General features: G+C 40.0%; 1 protein-coding gene across 1 annotated transcript; it reads right to left on the bottom strand.

Annotated features, from left to right (window-relative positions):
- Positions 1 to 1,556: 1,556 nt before the first annotated feature.
- Positions 1,557 to 6,301, bottom strand: LOC147858891 (calcium-dependent protein kinase 1-like). The gene is made up of 7 exons (XM_087325855.1): positions 5,572 to 6,301; positions 4,195 to 4,338; positions 3,474 to 3,626; positions 3,242 to 3,357; positions 2,959 to 3,126; positions 2,125 to 2,349; positions 1,557 to 2,039 (listed from the first exon to the last, which is right to left on the bottom strand). Exons 1-7 carry the CDS (start codon positions 6,098 to 6,100, stop codon positions 1,929 to 1,931), a joined length of 1,446 nt encoding a protein of 481 aa, XP_087181981.1. The 5' UTR covers positions 6,101 to 6,301; the 3' UTR covers positions 1,557 to 1,928.
- Positions 6,302 to 20,637: the final 14,336 nt, after the last annotated feature.

Here is a 20,637-nt window from a genome sequence, read left to right as displayed (position 1 = left end):
AAAGCCAAAACCTCTCATAAACCCTTCTAACACAATTTAGTGAATACATATATCATGGAATCATGCTAAAGCCTAACATAGTACGTAATATACTCGAATGCATTGGCAAACATTCCTTTTCATACGAATTCAAACGAATGCGTATGTTATCAAAACATTCTTGTGTTTTTTGTTTACATTTTTTACCTTCACTTTCTTTACCTTAAAAAAAAACATTTACCTTATAATAAATAATGAATACAAAAGTATGGTATGTATGGTTCATACTATGCATGATCACAACCCAATGTGGAGAAGTGCGGTTCCCATGTCTCTCACACTTTCATTGCCATGGTTCTTCGCGAACGGTCCTTATGATTGCCTACTTTTCTTCCATGCCCTGCCCATCTCCAGAGGTGCACCTGCTCTGCTTTTCTTCGTCACATGTTAGGAATTCCTTTGTACTCAAAATTGGTTGCAAGCTTGTGTCTCAAGAAGACACGTGCAAGATGTTATTGTAAAGCCTGGATTTTGAGGACGGAAAAGATTACGATGCAGTGCCTCATTTCTTTTCTTTGAAACCCGGATGTGTTTGATAGCTTGGATAGTATTCGCACTTGCCAAGATGCTCTCCGAAAATGACCTTCGAGAATATTAATGAAATCATAGCATGGGACAGATGTGGAGGTGCATGCCTCACACATTATACTACACTTGTTGCACCTAACTACAAAACCATATTCTTTGTGGGACAGGAAAATCGTACACATCGATACATGTTAGAGCCCATCCCGTTGTCTACCATTCAGACCATTGCTTTCATGTGACTTAGCTCACATGCATTGCAATGTGAGACATGTCCTTGGGGCACAAGTGATGAGACTATGGACACTTTGCCCTAAACAAATTCAAGAGTCTGAACATCACACTTTAATACAATGCTTTGCCTTTGATCATATTTGACCATACTTTCCGCACATTTTTGACCAAACCCAATCTTTGCACAAATTCCTCTCACAACCACAATGTGCACTCTTGTTGGCAACATTCATTGGTAAAGTTCTTGAACGTTGATAGTTGCAACTGAATTTCACATGTATTATGTGAAATGTAATATTTTTTGCCTCATAGTTTATATTTGACCTCCAAAGATGATAATATAAATAATCTATCTATCGATCAATGTCTTTGGTGAAAACACAATTATATTCATGAAATGTATGTGAAAACAAGTAGCATTTAAATAGGGCTCTTGTGTTACAATATGGATGTTTTAGATACTCTCTCATTCTTATTAATCTTTAAATAGGGCTCTTGTGCTACAACATGGATGTTTTAGATACTCTCTCACTCTTATTAATCCCACATCTATAAACTCAATAGATCTTTAGCACTATAAATTTTGATGGAAATGATTCACAATATACTATCTTTCATTTTTACTTGTATAATTGTGAAGAAGATTGCATTGAAGTTAAATGTAAAATACACACTGAGTAATGGTTTGCTTTGTTGGTGGAAAAAACTATAGAATAGAGTTTATATGTTGGAGTCTAGGAATCAATTTTAGAGCCAACTTTGGTAGAAACAATTTTAGATGCTTAAAATTTGATCATGTAAATTAAGGAAATGTATTCACATGACTTAGATCATTGACGTTCTTAATCTGTTTCAATGTAATGTTTGCATAATGTCTTGTTCTCACAAAGTAATATATGTCCTTTTTATTTGCTTCGTGGTAGTGCAAAGAGAACAATGGATACATATCAAGCTAAGCAATAAGAGAAAGCGCATAGAGTGAACTGCTTGAAGGCTTCTTATTTTTACTAAGCTCTATTGCATTGACTTGTGCAAGATCGTATCCACTCTCTTTCTCATTTCACAAATTTTTCAAATGTCACTGAATTTGTAACACGTTCGGAACTTCTCCAAGGATTCTTCCAAAGAAGTCACAAATCAAATACCTTCAAGATACTACTGCCTTGTGGATTTCTTCTACTGAACCCACCATTTCCTTTCCTCATCATGGAAGTGAATTCCTTATAATCAATGCATCCATCCTGCATTCATGTACAAAAAAATAGTATCATGCGAATTGTTGCATCTCAAAGTCACAAAAATTAGTAGCAATGGCTACACATTTACCTTATTCTGATCGATTTCATCAATTATCTTTCCGATCTCCTCCTCCACCATCTTATGTTCAATGCAAGCTTGTTGCAATTCATCAACGGTGATGTAGCCACTACCATCCCGGTCAAAATATGAGAATGCCGCATATAAATTCTCCTCCCTCTCGAGTTTGTTAAGGTTTAGGGTTGCCGCAATAAACTCCTCGTAGTCTATGGTCCCACTATTGTCAATGTCCGCCTGAATAGGTAGAATCTCAAATCTTAGCTTTTGTAATAAGTTGTCTTTATATACACACCCTCATAATTTGTTTTTATCAATTCTAGGGAAAGGGTCAATTATGGGTCATCACTTATTTTATGTACTACTTCTGGATATATTTCTCCAATCAGATTGTAGAAATATATCTCCAGCAGTTACGAGTAAAATCCCAAGTTATACACGCTCTGAATATGCTCCATTTTTCAAAGATATTGTCTTTTCAAAAGATCAAAGGGATCTTATATTCATTCAAACCTGCCGATAATTCATTGAAATTGATAAGATGGAGTGGAAGCCTAGGTTCTTCCTCAACATACATATCTAGATTTTCATATCATCATGTGAAATCTTCTTTCCATCATTCCTGTTAGAGATATTGATGTTACATCACAGTGTAGTGAGAGTAGTATCGCCTCATGAAAGGCGATAGTAACAAAATCAACATCCCAATGAGATCCATCAAGAGTTTAAAGTGAAATAAGACATTCTCTTGAGCACTCGGTACTATTTTTGGTATATGTTAGAATATGTGGAGTTAACCATAAACTAACCAAATACATTTAATTGAATCGAGTCTCGGAAACTTACGGCTTCCATGATGCTTCGGATCTCGTTATCTGTCAAACCTGACCCCAGCCTCTCTAATCCAACCTTCAATTCCTCGAATGTGATGGCACCACTATTGTCCGTATCAATCATTTTGAAGATTTCCTTCAATCCAGCAATCTCTTCTTCTGATAACCTCTGTGCAATGACCTGCGCATGCAATCATCTACAAGTGAGTTTCCAATTTTAACTTGGTAATACAATCTCTTATCCGATGTATAATACTGATCACACTCAAAGTTTGAAAGATATAACACAGTTGTACCTGCAATGCAATCTTCTTCATCTTATTCATTGCTATGAATTTCTTCATTCTAGTGAGAATAGCGGAATCGAGAGGACGGTCCGGAGCAACTCCATCTTTGCTTACCCATGGATGGCCTAGAACAGAGGAGGAAACAAGATCATCCTAGTTAAATACTTGCATTGAGCCATTTGATGTGAACAAACATGAATTGGAATAAACCAAAGTCTCAAGAAGAGCATGTAGTCATTACAAAGAACTTGGTAGGCGGTAAAACGTTTCAAAGGATCTGGATTTAGCATATTCTTAACCAAGTCCTTTGCACCATCTGAGATCCCTAACCATGCATCAGGACTAAAATCCAATTTTGACTTTAGCACCTTCTTAAAGATACCTTGATCCGTTTCTGCAAGTTAAATGTAAGAAGTTAGAAATCTAGCCTTTACATTATTTGATTAATTAATCATGCTTATTAAACTAACTAAAGAATTATTTATGAGAGTGTGATCCTGACAATGCCTTTCAACCATCAATCCCGTTTTAATGGATCTCAACATGATCAGTGTATACCAAAATAAGTTAAGAAATTACTTGATAAATGTGTTTCCTTTCCTGAATGATAACCTCTTGTTTCCTTTTTTTTAATTACTGATAAACTTTTATTTTCCTTGTTTCCTCATTCTTACAATAATTTGTAATGCAAGCGCATAAGGGCCTCCAATAAACCTCTTGTTTCCTTTTTTTTAATTACTGATAACCTTTTATTTTCCTTGTTTCCTCATTCTTACAATAATTTGTAATGCAAGAGCATAAGGGCCTCCAAATTATATAAATAGGCATAAGCAACATAAACACTCAATGTCTCCATGTAAAAGAGCTAGTATTTTACAATTCCAATAGTGAATATAAGTTACACACTTTCGTGTTACATTCCTCTATAAAAAGCATTTACAAAAGAGCAAGAATGGTCTTACCTGCCCAAAATGGAGGAACACCACTCAATAGAATGTACAATATAACACCTGCACTCCAAACATCTGCCTCAGGCCCATACTTCTTCCGCAAAACCTCCGGGGCTACATAATAAGGACTCCCAACTAAATCGCGGTAAACTACACCTGAAAGTAGGCAAAAAATTCGGAGTATCACACAAAAGACTCCATTCCTCAAACAAATGTATGACAGAGAGTATCTATACACAATCCTAAAAATGGTTTGGCTTTTGGTGATCTCAAAAAATGGGAGAAAATGTTAAAACTGTGTGTCAGCAAATCATTCCATTGGAAATGTCAACATTTTGTAAGAATATACATAGGTGTTAAATGCAACTCAAGGACGCGAAGAGTCAACTGGTGTGCATGTCACACCACAACATAGATACACATTAATCATGGAGAGCAGCTCCAATCAGTTTGTAAATATGGTGATGGTCATAATTGATAATTTTATACTCATGAATTTATATAGGTTGCTAGATTGTGGATCTTGGACACATCATGCTCATTTCATAATATAGATAGAGATGCCTATTGTGCCAGATACAAAAGATGATCAATAAGAATTCTACATGACATGGTCAGGCAAATCATGATAACATTAGTCTCACAAATTGTTGCAGACATAGAGGATTTTGAAATTTGAATGTCCCTGTTATCTCTAGCTTCCAGGAACATTCAGATGATCTTTGATTTCTAAAAGCTTTTAACCTCATTTTAATTTCTAAACCTTCAATCATCTCTTAATCGTGTGATATCTACCTAGTATAAATAGGAATAAATACGACTAATAAGTGCCTTATTCATAACAAACCCAGTAGTGAGGTTCATGGCTACCCATTTGTAATCCACTTGTCCATGGATTTACATTAACCTTGTATCAAGATTTACCTTTTCTTGTAGCAAGGTGTTGTGCATGAATCCTTTCAAGCAAAGGTCTTGTGATCGGTCCTCGTAAAGAATCTCATTGCTACTAAGTAAACCTCTTCTCATGATTCTACATGTATTCATACACAACTTGATAATTATGAATGATACACTTAATTAGTTTAGGTATAAGACCAAGAACGCTAAAGTTTCTAGAAGGTTAAAGAATCGTAAAAAGCACTCTATATGGTTAAAGACCAAAGGAGGTCAGATCTTCTCGAAATTAGACATAGCATCATGCATCATCATTTTTGTCACAAATTTCACACATGATTGCCCAATTTTAGATGTATCACACCAATCCCAAATCACATAAAATTTCCCAACAGTTTGATTGTCTAATTTCTATAACATGCAATAACAAGCACACAAATCTTTCTCATGCAAAATTAGAGATAAATTATAAAGCGAGGGATCTTGACATCTTACCTGGTTTAAAGAAGATGGAAAGGCCAAAGTCAATGGTCTTAAGTTCTGCATCCTCTTCAGGGCCAGTAAATAGAAAATTTTCAGGCTTAAGGTCCCGATGCATGACTCCATGGGAATGGCATGTCTCAACAACACCAACAATGGTTCGGATGAGATCTCGCGCTTTCTTCTCACTATAATGACCATGTTTAATAATCCTGTCAAAAAGCTCTCCCCCAGCACAAAGCTCCATGACCAAGTAGACATGGGTGGCATCTTCATAAGATCCTTTAATGTTAACAATGTTGGGCAATCCCGCAAGGTGATGCAAGATATGGATCTCTCTTCGAACATCTTCAATGTCTTCTCGAACCACAAATCTGACCTTGGAGATGGATTTGCAGGCATATTCTTTGTTTGTGGATTTCTCAACACATTGATAAGTGACGCCAAATTGACCTTGCCCAATGCATCGTCCAAATTTGTAAAGTTCTTTAACATTTTCAGTCTCACGCTGAAGAACACGAGATGATTCACTCCTGTTGGACATGGTATTTGTGGAGAAAACAAAAAGCTTAGGTCTATGTAGAGATTATCGATAACCTCTTACCTTCTTTGGGGATCAATACAGAGAGAATTAGGGTCAATAATCTTTTTCCTTATCAACCAAACCTGAGAGAATGCATCTATGTACCTTTTGCCTCAGGGATAATAATAGAAAAGCAGAGAAACTAAGTTTGATAAGCTTCGCCCAATAAAACCGAAACAGAGAGAATTGAGGGGAGGAAAGAAGATGTGGGTTATGTTAAGAGATGCATATGCTCTAGTTTGTGGGCGAAGCTTTAAATATGTAAATAATGTGCAGAGATGTGTAGCATCTCTTTCTTTTTCCCAATTTGACTTAATCTTTCTTCTCGGGCCCACAATCACAGAAGCCCTAATTTGGACAGAGACCAATTCAAAAAGCCCACGAGAACTTCTTGATCTTCTGCAGAAGAAGAATCCATCCAAAGTCAAAGCAGACAGGCAAAGGAGAGACACTATTGTGGTCTGTGATGTTAGGAGCCACTAGAGAGAGAGAGAGAGAGAGAGAGAGAGTACCATGACTAAGGAGGACCTACCAATACAAATCATTTTTAGCTCAAATCAATCCTCCAAATGCCTATGTATCTTTCTCGGCCACGAATCGAATCGGATCGAAGCCTTAGCTTAAGCTGCCAGGCATTCTACTCGATCGGGCACCGGGGGGGGGGGGGGGGGGCATACAGACAAGTATGTATGTGGGGGCGAAATGTGCCTCAAGAGGGTTTCCCTTTCAAGCACCCTCGTGGCCGGCCAGACACACACATCCCAGAACTCCTGAAAAAAACACATGGCCTATCGGCAATTTGTGTTAGCATGCAGTCTACCCAGGAGTGTTTCTGATGTAGTTACCGAAGTTCAGATGTAGCATGCAATCTGCTCAAGAGCGTTTCAGATGTAGTTACCAAAGTTCAGGTGTAGCATGCGATCTGTTCGGGTGCGTTACAGATGTAGTTACGACGTTCACATGTAGTAACCCCTCTTCTTAGGAAGGAGTCACATACAAGATGATATGTTGGTTTTGGTCCCATACGTCAAATTTGGTCTCATCGGGGACGGTATATTTTTCTGTTCGATTGTATTCTATTCATTGCACCCATTCCATGCCAACCTTATGTATGCATGGTTGTTGCAAGTTGCAACCATGTGTTTGGTGAGGTTCCTTGAGCCTTCCTACCTAATCATGCTCACATGCAACATGCAAGTTATGAGTAAAATGCATGCGTTGCAAACCTACACCCATGTGGATAAGGGTCATTCATTTCATGGGGTGGGGGGGGGGGGGGTGGACCCCAACTTCATGATTCATCGAGGCTATGAATGTATTGTATCTTATCAAATCTCTCAAATGTCTTCAAGCATTGAATCTATGGTTTTGATTATTACCCTCATCCCCCTTTGATCTTGTCTCTCGAATGTCACGAGTCACTACACATAACCACAACATGAAAAAAGGATTCAATTTTGGTCCATCATGAGGTATATTTGTCCTTTGAAAAAAAAATAAGATCTCTCTCTCTCTCTGATAGAGAGAGGTTTCACATAACCACAACATGAAAAAAGGATTCAATTTTGGTCCATCATGAGGTATATTTGTCCTTTGAAAAAAAAAAAAGATCTCTCTCTCTCTCTCTCTCTGATAGAGAGAGGTTTCTACATATAACTCATCAAATGCTTCTAGGAATATTGTTTGTAACAAATGAGCATCTCCAATTTCTTCCAGAGGAATTTTTGACGAACCAACATGCACCTATAATAGTCCATGGTATGGAAACGTATATACCATACTCCCCTTCCTCACACAACACTAGTTTCAACATGGATCTAATGTTTGCTATTGCTACCTTAGGGTTTCAATACACAATGTCATAATTGAACTTAAATCCATTTCATATTTTAGCATTAAATGCAAATGTTATTGCATCAAACGCTTGGGTTGGGAACAAAACATTTGTACAACCACATCTGTATGTTCTTGGATAGCATAGAAATATGAGGGTGCATGACTTTTAGATGTTTATTTATAAGTTGCAATGCGTGTATTTATCAGATATGCAACTCAATTGGGGTTTGAAACACCAACCACTTAAATTAATATAGACCTTTTTTCAAGTTCTACTTTTGTAAGCATTGTTTTTATTTTTATATTTGGGCATTTAACATTCCTTATTAAAAGTTCCTTTAAGAATGTTAAAATAGCATTTGCCGCCGTATTCTTATCAAGAAAATAGTAGTCCGTTCTGTCCATCAAAGACAAAATAATAAACAAATTCATTTATGTCATAATGTTTATGTGATTTTATTTGCAAAGTTTAGCCCATGTAATGGTTCGTATTTCAAAATAGGATTGCAAATCATTCAAAAATTGCTTTTTCGATTGGACATTACTAGTATGAACAAAAGATAAAGAATTTATTTATGTTACAAAGATGATGCTTGCACACCAAACATGATATGTGTAACGTGTATGCAACCTTATTCGTGATCTTTATCCATTCAAGAGAAAAAACACTATATTAAAAAGCAATAGGCATGATGTTGTATGGAAATACACTCAAACGAAAGTACAAAGGGGAATCCATTGCAGTCTAGTCCCATTGTCAGTTGACGAGGTACAAATTGTAAAGTTAGTATCTTTGGCAAGTAAAATATATATGGAAAAAAATGAAAAGAAAATGTGCATGCCTCTAGGAGACTATTTATAATACTCGAGGTTGTAGGCCTAAGCTTACATTTGTGTCTGTGTGGGACACAATGCAGAAAGGAGGCAAACTCTCATACGCATACCTATATTGAGCCCCTATGCATGAATTAAAAATCCGCACATGACGTAACAATTCAAAAGCTATGAAATCCTAATCTTGTGCACAAGAATTTGTGGTGTGTCAAACCCTTAAAAATACCAAGAGAGAGTTTATTATCAAACTCAATTCTTCCTAAACTAGTTACCAATAGAAGGTCATACCTTAAAATACCAAGAGAGTATCATGCTTGAATGGCCCCAATATACCTATGTCAAAGTATGTTGATATATCATATGAAATGGCCCATTATACCCAAAGTTCGACAACCCAGCTTAGTCATGGCTCAATTGATTGGTTCCTCACTCTTTGGTGATTTCTTCAGTGTGAATCCCATTGCTTTGATTGATTTTCTTTATAATCCTATTCAATGATTTTAAGATTCAACTTTCACCATCTCCCTACCTCTCATATGGTTTCATTTGGTTTGCACATGGATGGTGAGATTTTTCAAACTAAAAATGAGCTTGTTTTATACATGATGGCAAGTTCCACAATGATACATGAGCCTTACGACACCAGACACAACTTATACATCCACAATCCATACAAAATCATGCATGATAACAAAATGATTGATATTCTTACAATGTAAAATTTCCTCCATCTCTGGTTAAAATTTATGTTTTTCTCCTTGCCTACAATTTCTCAATTGACAATGTTCATATAATTCCCAAATTCCATCTCTATTTAGAATATTCTTCATTTCCTCTTTCTCTCTCTCTCTCTCTCTCTCTCTCTATCTAAATTACATATATAGGGAGGGGGTGGGGGTAGGGATATTTTGGGAGTTCAATGAGAATATATATTTTCACAATTTTGCTACTAGCAAACAATATTGGTAATATTAGTAGGGATATATTTCCCCACTATTGAATAATTTGGGCAATTTGAAAACAAAGATGAATTGGAAAACTTCATCGTTGATTGTCTACGGATGGTAATATTAGTAAGGGTATATTTCCCGACCATGAAATAGGTTGGGGAATCCACAAAAAGTTTAAATTGGGAAATTTGTAGTTGATTATGGATTAGTTTTTTGAAGAAAGTTCTCCCTACATTTTCTCCAAAAGGTGTTCGACCCATAGAGATATTGGCACTACAAAGAGTATGAAGATACATTACAAAAGTCAAGAACATGCCAAATCATAGATTACCACATCTTGCTTGGAAATAACTGTCGGCAACGGTTCGGTTTGAATCGAACCGAACTGCGAAACCGTGGCTTAACGGTTTAAATGGTTTGGTTTGGTTCAGGTTCAGGCTTAGGTTTATTTTAACGGTTCGGTTCGGTTTCAACATTAGAAACTACGGTTTAACCAGTTTATTATTGTTTTTTTTTTAAATTGTAAAAATTTGTTTTTAAACAATCTTTTCATTTTCAAGCCTTATTCTCACATTTTAGGAAAATCTTTAAATTTTTAAAATTTTTAAATTTAAAATAACGAAATATTTTTAAATTTGAATTTTGACCTAAGTGGAAACCAATACCAAACCACAAAACTGCGGTTTTTACGGTTTGAAACTTTTTTAACGGTTCGGTTTAATAGTTTCATGGTTAAGTTCGGTTCGGTTCAAGTTTCAAAATTTTTAAATGGTTCGATTTTGACACTCTCAAACCAAACCGAACCGTTGCCGATTGTTACTTGGAATGTTAGAGATAAGCTACAAAAGGATTATAAGAGCAAAATTCCTTAGTCTAGTTTGGTAGTTGACATCAAATATTAGTTTAAAAGATGGGGTATTGGAGATCTCCTAAAGCTTTCAAGTGATGCTATTCAATATTTAGCTATTCAGGAAAGGTTAATGGAACCACTAAGGAAAAGTTGGAAAATGCAAAAATGACAAAATTTGAATATTACCTTGCAAATGTCAACCCTAAATATTTGATTCAAGATAAGGCAATAATGTTTATTGTTTGCATTCAACCTTATCTCATTACCAACATGACTATTTGTAGAGCCTTACATTCCTTTGCACTTGATCACATAAGCTAGGTATTGAAGTTCCATCATGGCATCAAGATGCCTCAAATATAAAGGCATGTAAGGTATGTGATGAAGGCCTAGTAGAGGATGAATATCACTTGCTTTTTACATGCTCAACATATACTGCAATTTGTGAAAACTATGATGAGACATGAAGAGGGAGTGAGAACTCGAGTGTATACTTCTTAAGATATCCCTTAGAAGGTTGAGCTCATATATGTATGCTTTATTCACACATACAAACTTTGAGATACAAACCATGAATATCCCTGCTTGAGAAGGAGACAAACATCGAGAGAACTTTATGTATGTTCGTGGGTTAATATTGGCATGTCAATATGGATGGTAAAAAAATATGCATGTTAGCCTTCCCGATAAGTTCAATGGAACGCGTGCACGACTACGCGGTTTCCTTAATCAGATCCGCCTCATCATCCACCTACAACCTCATCGTTATGCCACAAGGTTCCACCAGGTCGGTCTCTTGGGTTCGTTGCTGACGGGACTAGCGGAGGCGTGGGTTTGTTCCCTTGGTGGAAACAACATCACCACTTTTGGAAAATTTCCCAGCCTTTCTCATGGAGTTTAAAGCTACTTTTGGGGAGACAGACCGACGAAGAGCTGTGCTCACTAAGATTTATTCCCTACAACAAAGTAATTGCGCAACCTCCACCTACGCCTCTGAATTCCGCCAACTTGCCTACGATGTGGGTTGGGGTGATCAAGCCCTATGTGATCAATTTCGTCGAGGATTGAGAGGTGATGGAAAAAATTTATTACTAAATTTTCCAGAGCCGACCTCGTTGCATGAAGCGATAACACAAGTGGTACGTTGTGATAACCGCCTCTTGGAGCTTCATCAAGAGGAGTATGACCCCGGCAATAAGGCGTAGGTCCTCTTCTTTCTGGCCTTCTTCCTCTCAATCTCCAACCCCGCCATATCTCCCTAACCAAGTCCCAACCATTAATTCACCTACGCCGATGGAAGTGGATAAAGTGGGGCCCTAATCGTTGTCCAGTGCACAACGACAACATCGACGAGACAACAACTTGTGTTTCTACTATGGCGTATCTGGACATCTTGTTGCCTCTTGCTCGGTGAAAGGTAGTCGCATACCGAGAAACGGGAGGGCCCAAGTGCAGTAAGAGCTATGCAGTTGGGCTCCATTAGTCAGATGATCAACTCTATTCATGAGGTGCCATCTCGAAATGGTTTTACGATACTGGTGAGCTTGTAGATAGGGACTCGGGTGATATGCACCACCGCCCTACTTGATTCTGGAACCATGACATATTTTATGGACATGTTCTTTGGCCATACACACTCCATCCCTAAGGTCGTCAAAATAAAGCCTATTCTAGTCAAGGTGATTGACGGATGACCGCTCATGTCGGGTGCCATCATAGAAGAAACGATTCCACTAGAGCTCATTAATAATAGGATCTCATTGGGAAACGATCGCGTTCGATCTAATTTCTTCCCCTCGACATCCTATCATTCTAGGGTTGTCTTGGTTAGTGACGCACAATCCCATTGTGGATTGGTGTAGGCAATCCCTCGACTTCACAACTCGGATGGGTAAAGCTTACAATAACTTCAAAGTTGTTCACGACATAGGCCCTTTGCATGGTCAAGTGAATCTTGAGGATGACCATCTTACTCAAGCTGCTACTACAATCAAACATTCAACCTCAATTCTTTCAAAAAATCGAGAGTTCTCGGATGTCTTTTAGAAACGAAATGTGGATCGACTGCCAAAGCATCGACCGTATGACTATCCAATCGACATCCAGGACGGTGCATGTCCTCCCTTTGGTCCCATCTACGGGTTATCCGTGCTAGAGTTGGATACGCTCCGTGCATACATCGACGAAAACTTGCAAAAGGTTTCATCCATCACTCAAAATCTCTGGCCGGGGCATCAATCCTGTTCAAAAAGATGGCTCCTTGCGTCTATGTGTCGATTACTGAGGACTTAACAAGGTAATGATCCGCAATCGCTACCCACTACCTTTTATTCCAGAGCTTTTGGATTGCTTTTGGATTGCCTTCGGCTCGGACGAGTGTTCTATGAGGGGTTTACAACCTAGTGCACATCCGTCTGGGAGACAAATGGATGATCATGTTCCGAACCCGATACGGGTTGTTCGAGTATCATGTCATGCCATTTGGGCTAACCAATGCCCTTGCTATATTCCAACACATGATGAATGATATCTTCCGCGAGTATCTCGACCAATTCATGGTGGTCTATCTAGATGATATCCTCATCTACTCCTCGAATCTCGATACCCATGAGCAGCATGTCTACCTAGTGCTGTCAAGACTTCGGGAACATGGTCTTTACACCAAATATAAGAAATGCGCATTCGAGCAGTCTTCTATAGAATTTCTTGGCTACATCATCTCTCCCGATGGTATTTCCATGGATCAACGGAAAGTGGCCGCAATTCAAGCATGACAACCTTCCACCCAGGTAAGAGACGTTCAATCCTTCCTTGGCTTTGCAAATTTCTATCACCGGTTTATTAAAGGGTTCTCCAAAATGGTGCAACAATTGGTTGCACTCACCCGTAAGGACCGACCCTTCTGTTGGACATTGCCAAAACAATCTGCATTCATGGCACTTAAATCTCCCTTTATGACTGCCCTAATACTCCTTCACCCCTACCCAACAAAGCCATTCATAGTGGAAACAGATGCGTCAGACTTTGCTATCGACGCTATCCTCTCACAACCCGACAACGATGGGGTACACCATCCAATAGCTTACTACTCACATAAATTCACAACCCTTGAGATAAATTACCCGATCTATGACAAGGGACTTGCAACCATTATCTCTGTGTTTGAAGAATGGAGGCATTACGTAGCTGGGAACCAACACCGTGTTCAGGTCGTAACCAACCACAAAAACCTTCTCTAATTTTCTTCTACCCGCACCTTGAATCGTCAACAAGCTCAATGGTCAATTTTCCTTGCCGACTATGACTTCAAAATCACGTTTCGTCTAGGACACCTGTTGAGAACATGACCATCTAGTGCTTAACAATATTACTCCTATGTGATAAGTGATCATTGACAGATGCATATAAAGTAGATTGATAACCACAAATGACTTAATCAATCAACAAGATCAAGAGATAGCTAGACGTATTGAGCAGAGAAGTAGGCACAAGATGAATCTTTATTTTTCAAGGCTAATGGCACAATGTACAAAAACAAAACAACCACACAAACTAGGTTACAAAGGCAGTTTATATAATGATTGACTTAGGGAAACTGCCCTTCTTAATATTTACAAAGATGACCTAAACCTAATTTGTACAAATGGGACAAATGTGAATACGTCCATTAGAGACCCATATTCAACACTCCCCCGTAATGGGCATATACATTCAGAATCTATAGTATCGAAACAAGTGTACAAAGTTTTCGAACAAATCAGATTTTTGTTCGAGTCGGTAAACTCTGAGAAGGAAAAGATAGAAGGCTGAATTAGCTGAAATCAGAGGGCCTGCAGCCGATCTTCGAATTGTTGAAAAAGATTGTTCGAAAACATCCTTAATGTCCGACTCACTCGGACTGATTCTTCGTTACGCACATCTGGTGCCAAAGGGATTGGAATCGATCCGCCGAAAGCCACTTGGTCATCCCGTCTACGACATTGTCGATTGTAGATATCATCTCGAGGCGGATTTTCCTTGAAATGACGTAGTCCCAAACAAAGTGATATCGAACATCGATATGCTTGGAGGCGTTGTGATGAACCGAATTTTTCGACAAAGCAATAGTGCCCTGACTATCGCTATAGACAACTGGAGCCGAGTTGAATTCAACTTGTCGAAACGTGCATGCTATCTGACCGAGCCATAAAGCTTCTTTCGCCGCATCCAATGCGGCTATGTATTCGGCCTCAGTTGTTGATGTAGCATTACACTCCAGACGTTTCAATTTCCACGAGATTGCTCCATTGCCGAATTTGAAATAGTAACCGGTTGTCGATTTTTGACTGTCCACACAACCGGCAAAATCCGAGTCGGTGTAACCGACTACGCCTAAAGTGTCATTCGGGCCGAACAGGATGCCATATTCTTTTGTGCCCACTAGATATTTGAACACATGCTTTACCACGTTCCAATGTGATCGACCGGGATTGTGCATGAATTTGCTAACGACTCTGACGACGTGAGCAATGTCAAGCCATGTAGTGACCATTGCGTACATTAAGGAGCGTCTGCTGGTGCATACAATATTGACTTTATAATTTCCCCCTCTGAACCGAATGCCGGGCAGTCTCGCTGAGACAGCCGAATGCCAATGGGGAGTGGGGTCGAAGCAGATTTTGTCGATTGCATGTTGAGGCGTTCTAAGACAGGTCTTGTGTAGTCAGATTGAGATAAAAACAACTATCTTCGATTTCGATTCCGATTGATCTTCATGCTGAGAATGTGACTTGTTAGACCAAGGTCCTTCATGGAAAACTTCAATCGTAGTTGTCGAACAAGTTTGGTGAGCTCTCCGGCATGCCGACCAAAGAGTAGCATGTCGTCCACGTAGATGATGAGGAAGATGGGGAACCCATCTCGAGTTGTTTTCGTGAAGAGGCACTACTTCTTATACCATTGTCTCGGTGCATGTTTTAGGTCGTAAAGATTCTACTTGAGTCCGCAGACTAGATGTTCTTGACCAGATACCACAAAGCCTTTCGGCTGCTCCATATAAATTTCCTCCTGTAGGTCACCATGGAGGAATGTTGTTTTACATCTAGTTGAGTCAGCTCCAAATCTTTGGTTGCCACTACGCCGAGCATAAAGCGGAGGGTTGTCATTTTCACCATTGGTGAAAAGATTTCGTCGAAATCGACGCCATATTCTTGTCGAATCCCTTTCTCTACTAATCTGGCCTTGAATTTAGGGGTGGCCGAATCGGACGTCTCTTTTAGTTTGTAGACCCACTTGCATAGAAGAGCGTGTCAATTTTTCGATAATTCAACCAGGTCCCAAGTTTTGTTTGCTTGAATGGAGTTCATTTCCAACTCCATCGCCAGATGCCATGTGGCCGAATCGGCTGATGCCAATGCTTCTTTGTATGACTTCGGTTCACCACCGTCCGTAAAGAAGATGCCAGGAGAGTACCTCTCCGGGGGCTCCTACAGTGTCTCGAATCTTCAAGGTATGACTGGACTAGTCGCATCGGGTATTGAGTTTGGACGGTCCAAAGCTGAACCATTCGGTTGTTCCGAGTCGAGCATTGTCGAGTCGGGGCTTGAGGATTCGGTTACCCGTGAAGCCAATATCGTGTTATGGGCTAGGCCTTCGTGAAGGGTCGGCACTTCGGAAAAAGTTACTGGTTGGACTGTAATAGGCCTTTTCAACCGTCTTATGCATAGTTGACTCATTGAACACTACGTCCGAACTTTGAACGATCTGTCTGTGCTTCGGGTCCCAGAGTCGGTAGCCAATTTGGCCATCTAGTCCATAATCAAGGAAGACACATTTCCTGGATCTTGGTGCAAGTTTGCAGCGATCATCTTTCGATATGAGGGCATGCGCCTCGCACTCAAAAATCCTCAATTTGTCATAATTTGGCTTACTACTAGTCCATAATTCCTGAGGTATTCGAAGTTCAAGAGGCCTACTCGGTGACATGTTGATTATGTGTACTGGCATAAGTAGGGCCTCTGCCTAGAAGCCATCCGGTAGTCCGAAGTGTTGGAGCATGGAAACTATCCTTTCTTTAATTGTCTGATTCATTCGCTTGACATTTCCATTCTGCTCTGGACTGTAGGGTGTCATATATTCACGTCGAATTCTATGTTGTCAGCAAAATTTGACGAATTCTTCAAATTTGAACTCTCCTCCATTATCAGTTCGAATGCATTTCAACTTTTGAATGTTCTAGTTTTCTACCATAGTGAGCCAATTGGAGAAAATCGAGAATACTCGATCTTTAGTTTTGATTGGATAAGCCCACACCTTCCGAGTGGAGTCGTTAATGAAGCTGACGAAATACAGAGCACCGCCGAGAGACTAATGTGGCATAGGACCACAGACGTCCGAGTGGACCAAATCAAGTGGACTTGATTCTCTTGGTGCTGATGTTGGGTGTGATGCGACTATTTGTTTGCAGTACTTGCAGTGCTTGCAAAATTGAGGATCAGAGAATGAGAGTTTAGGGATGTATCCAGCTCTAGATAAATGTGTTATGCCAGCCTTGTTGAGGTGTCCAAGTCGTCGATGCCATAGGGATGACACAGGGATATTAACTAGGAACAAGTCACCTTCTCTAAGTGTGATGTACAATGGGTACAAAGAATGTACTTTTGGTCCGTGAGCAAGTAGGAGGTTCCCCCTGTGGAGTGTTCACCCTCCCGATGAGAAGTCGGCATGGATGCCGTCTTCATCCAATTTTCCGATTGAGATCAAAGGTCTTGAGAGCTCAAGTACATGTCGGACATTGTGTAGTACTAATGTAGAGCCACTTAGAAGGTTAAGCTCTACAGTGCCAATCCTGATTATGGGGCAGTGTTGCGAATTTCCGACTCAAATTGAGTCAGAATGTCAGACCGAGTGGTGCTGAAATTGGGATCGATGAGGTGTCACATGATATGAAGCGCCCGAATCCAAGAGCCATGTGCCCGATTCGTCAGTCATAAGTAGAACTTCTGATTTGACTAGGTTCGGGTTGCTCGGTAGTACTTCGACTGAAGAGTCGACGTAATTGACTTCCTCATGCCGGCCACTCTTTTGATCCGCTTGCTGAGCTTTGTCGTTTTTGGCTTTGAGTGCACGACAATCGGCTTTGATGTGTCTAGGTTTCTTGCAATAATTGTAGACTCAATTATACCGAGATTTGCTCCAACTTTGTTGGTTGTTCGACGATCGAGAGGAACTTCTTCCTCGACTGTTCGATCAGTCGGTCGAACCTTGTACTACAAAGGCTTCATTATTCGAGTCCTTTGCAAATGATTCCTCCGAGCTATTTCAGTCAATATTGCACTCATGACTGAGGAGTATTTGACGGCAGTAGTCGACGCATTGCACACAGTAGTAATGAAAGTTTCCCACGAAGGGGGGAGACTGCTCATGAGCAACATTGCTCTTAGTTCGTCTTAGATCGTCGTCCCCTGAGACGCAATTTGGGAGCTTAAGCTTTTATACTCATTTAGATGTGCCTGGAACGAGTTGGATTATGTCATTCGAAGGTTGTAAAGGCGTCGAATAAGATATATCTTTGTGGCGGAGACCTTCTTTTCATAAGTGTTTGAAAGTGTCTTCCATAGTTGGAAGGTAGTCGAACACGATTGCACTATGAAGTACACAGACTCCGAGAGGTGCATCCGAATTGTGGCGCGAACAATTCTGTCCACTTCTACCACTCGATCAGCTTGTATCCTTTTGGAGGGTTTTCGTTTTCGATGGGGTCGATTTGCCCCTTGACTATAAGATAGTCCTACATGTACTCCTTCCAAAAGTTGAAGTTCGATCTGTTGAACTTCCTCAGACTCATCACTGATGAGCCACATGTCGATGCCATATGTGTTGGTTTACCCGACTTTGTCCGGAGTCGACTACGGACAGTCGTGTGACTGACTGGTTCACCCAATATAGTTTTAGTTGAGCTTGAAAACAAGCCGAATTGAATTCGACTATCAGTGTATTCGATCCGAGGTGACTGACCAGTTAGCCTAGTCAAATTGGACCCGAATTTGCCGATTCGATTTTGACACTCGATTTTAAGATACCGATCATAGATTTGTGCCGATTATCCAAGCTGAACCTGCTTCGGGTGGCTGCAACGATGAGAGGGACAGAGCCAATTGGTCCTCCCGAATGTCGTTCAGCTGAATGAAGCACATATTGGGGTTGTTCCCTAGAGCCCAAACTGCTACAAGTGAGTACGACGAGCGAGTAAATAACGTTGAACGACCTATTATAATTTCGTCTACACTAATGTAGCACAATTGAGGCAAAACCTTCAAGACAAAATCTCACTCCGAGCGGCTATAATCACAGGGGTAAAGTACAACTGATTGGCTTACTTCAATGGTGATTTAGAACAAATTATGGAGTGTAGACTTTGCAGGTGTTTCTCTTCATGAAGATGGTCTTGTAGAGTGTACAGAAGAAGAGTTTTTGTTGGTGACTACGTAGACTGTGACAACATAATCGAAAACGATCATCTCTGATACCAAATGTTGAGAACGCGGCCGTCTAGTGTAGAACAATATTACTCCTCTGTGATGAGTGATCATTGATAGATGCATATAAAGTAGATTGATAACCACAAACTACTTAATCAATCAACAAGATCAAGAGATAGCAAGACATATTGAGCAGAGAAGTCGCCACAAAATGAATCTATATTTTTCAAGCCTAATGGCACAATGTATAGAAACAAAACAACCACACAAACTAGGTTACAAAATAAGTTTGTATATTGACCGACTTAGGGCAACTGCCCTTCTTAGTATTTACAAAGATGGCCTAAAACTAGTTTGTACAAATGGGACAAATGTGAATATGTCCATTAGAGACCCATATTCAACAACACTAGCATAGCAAAGCCGATGCTCTTCTTAGGCGGCAGGAGCTAGCACCCGGCCCCGGGGATAAGGCGTACGATCAACAATCCCAATGTTTGTTGACACCTGATCAAGTTCAAATCTTCACAACCTATGTCCTCCAAGATGAGACCCTCCTTGTTGACATCACCATGACCACTGCAACCGATCTCTTTACTCAAGAAATCAAAGCATGTTTCGAGGATCGAACTCATCGATCACGGTGAGATGACCTTGAAAAATTCTCCTTTCGAGATGGGGTACTCCTGAGGAACAATCTAGTCTACGTCCCAGAAGGGTCGTGCCCAGTTCACATACTAACTGAATGCCACGATGGTTCTCTTGTAGGCCATTTTGGGGTCACCAAAACTTTAGAGTTGATCTCTCGGACCTATTGGTGGCCCCAAATGTGGAAGCTAGTGAAAGACTTCATCAAGACCTCTCCCACTACCGGATTGGCCGTGGTCATATATATCTATGGACTTCATCACTGACTTGCCACTCTCTGAGGGACATGAGTCCATCTTAGTAGTCATGGACCGATTTACCAAAATGGCGCATTTTATACCATGTTCCAAAGCCATCTCAGGCTTAGAGACAACGAATCTAATCTTGGGAAACGTTGTGCGCCTCGGCTAAAGAGCGGGTGTGTTGTCTAAAATAAATCCACCAAGATCTAACTCTTGAGCTCGTTAATGTGCAAGACCGACAAAAGGCAACGACCAACCATCTACGGGTAGGTGACATGGTTTAGCTACTATGGCATAATATTATGACCACTCGTCCATGTGCCAAGCTAGATTACACAAAATTGGGCCCCTTCCGCATCTCCGAGTGTATTAATCTTGTGGCCTATCTGCTCGATCTTCCTCCCCACTATCACATTCATGACATTTTTCATGTATCTCTCTTGGAGGTTTACCATCCCTATGTACTTCCTGGGCGGCAACCCTCTCGACCACCGCCCATTAGGTTGGAGAATGAATATGAAGTTGAAGAAATCCTAGACTCCAAGCTTCTATGTCGAAAACTCTATTATCTGGTACACTGAAAAGGATACCTGGTATCTGAAGCTACTTGGGAACCTCACCACCATTTGAGGAATGCAGCAGAGGCAATTCGTGATTTCCATCTTTGTTATCCACAGAA

This window comes from Azolla caroliniana, unplaced genomic scaffold (genome assembly GCF_043228905.1).
Source record: "Azolla caroliniana isolate FFs.n. ecotype wild unplaced genomic scaffold, voAzoCaro1.0.p SCAF_10, whole genome shotgun sequence".
NCBI classification, from domain to species: Eukaryota; Viridiplantae; Streptophyta; class Polypodiopsida; order Salviniales; family Salviniaceae; genus Azolla; species Azolla caroliniana.
Note: the sequence above shows the minus strand (reverse complement) of the source record. Positions and strands in the feature narration are given on the sequence as shown.

Bases quoted from the DNA above. Each gene is read 5' to 3' on its own strand.
- LOC147858891 (XM_087325855.1), bottom strand. From the start codon at position 6,100: ATGTCCAACAGGAGTGAATCATCTCGTGTTCTTCAGCGTGAGACTGAA. The intron at 3,358-3,473 runs GTAATGACTACA...CCTCTGTTCTAG, and splicing joins TACCGCCTACCAAGTTCTTT to GCCATCCATGGGTAAGCAAA. The intron at 3,127-3,241 runs GTACAACTGTGT...TTGCATGCGCAG, and splicing joins TGAAGAAGATTGCATTGCAG to GTCATTGCACAGAGGTTATC.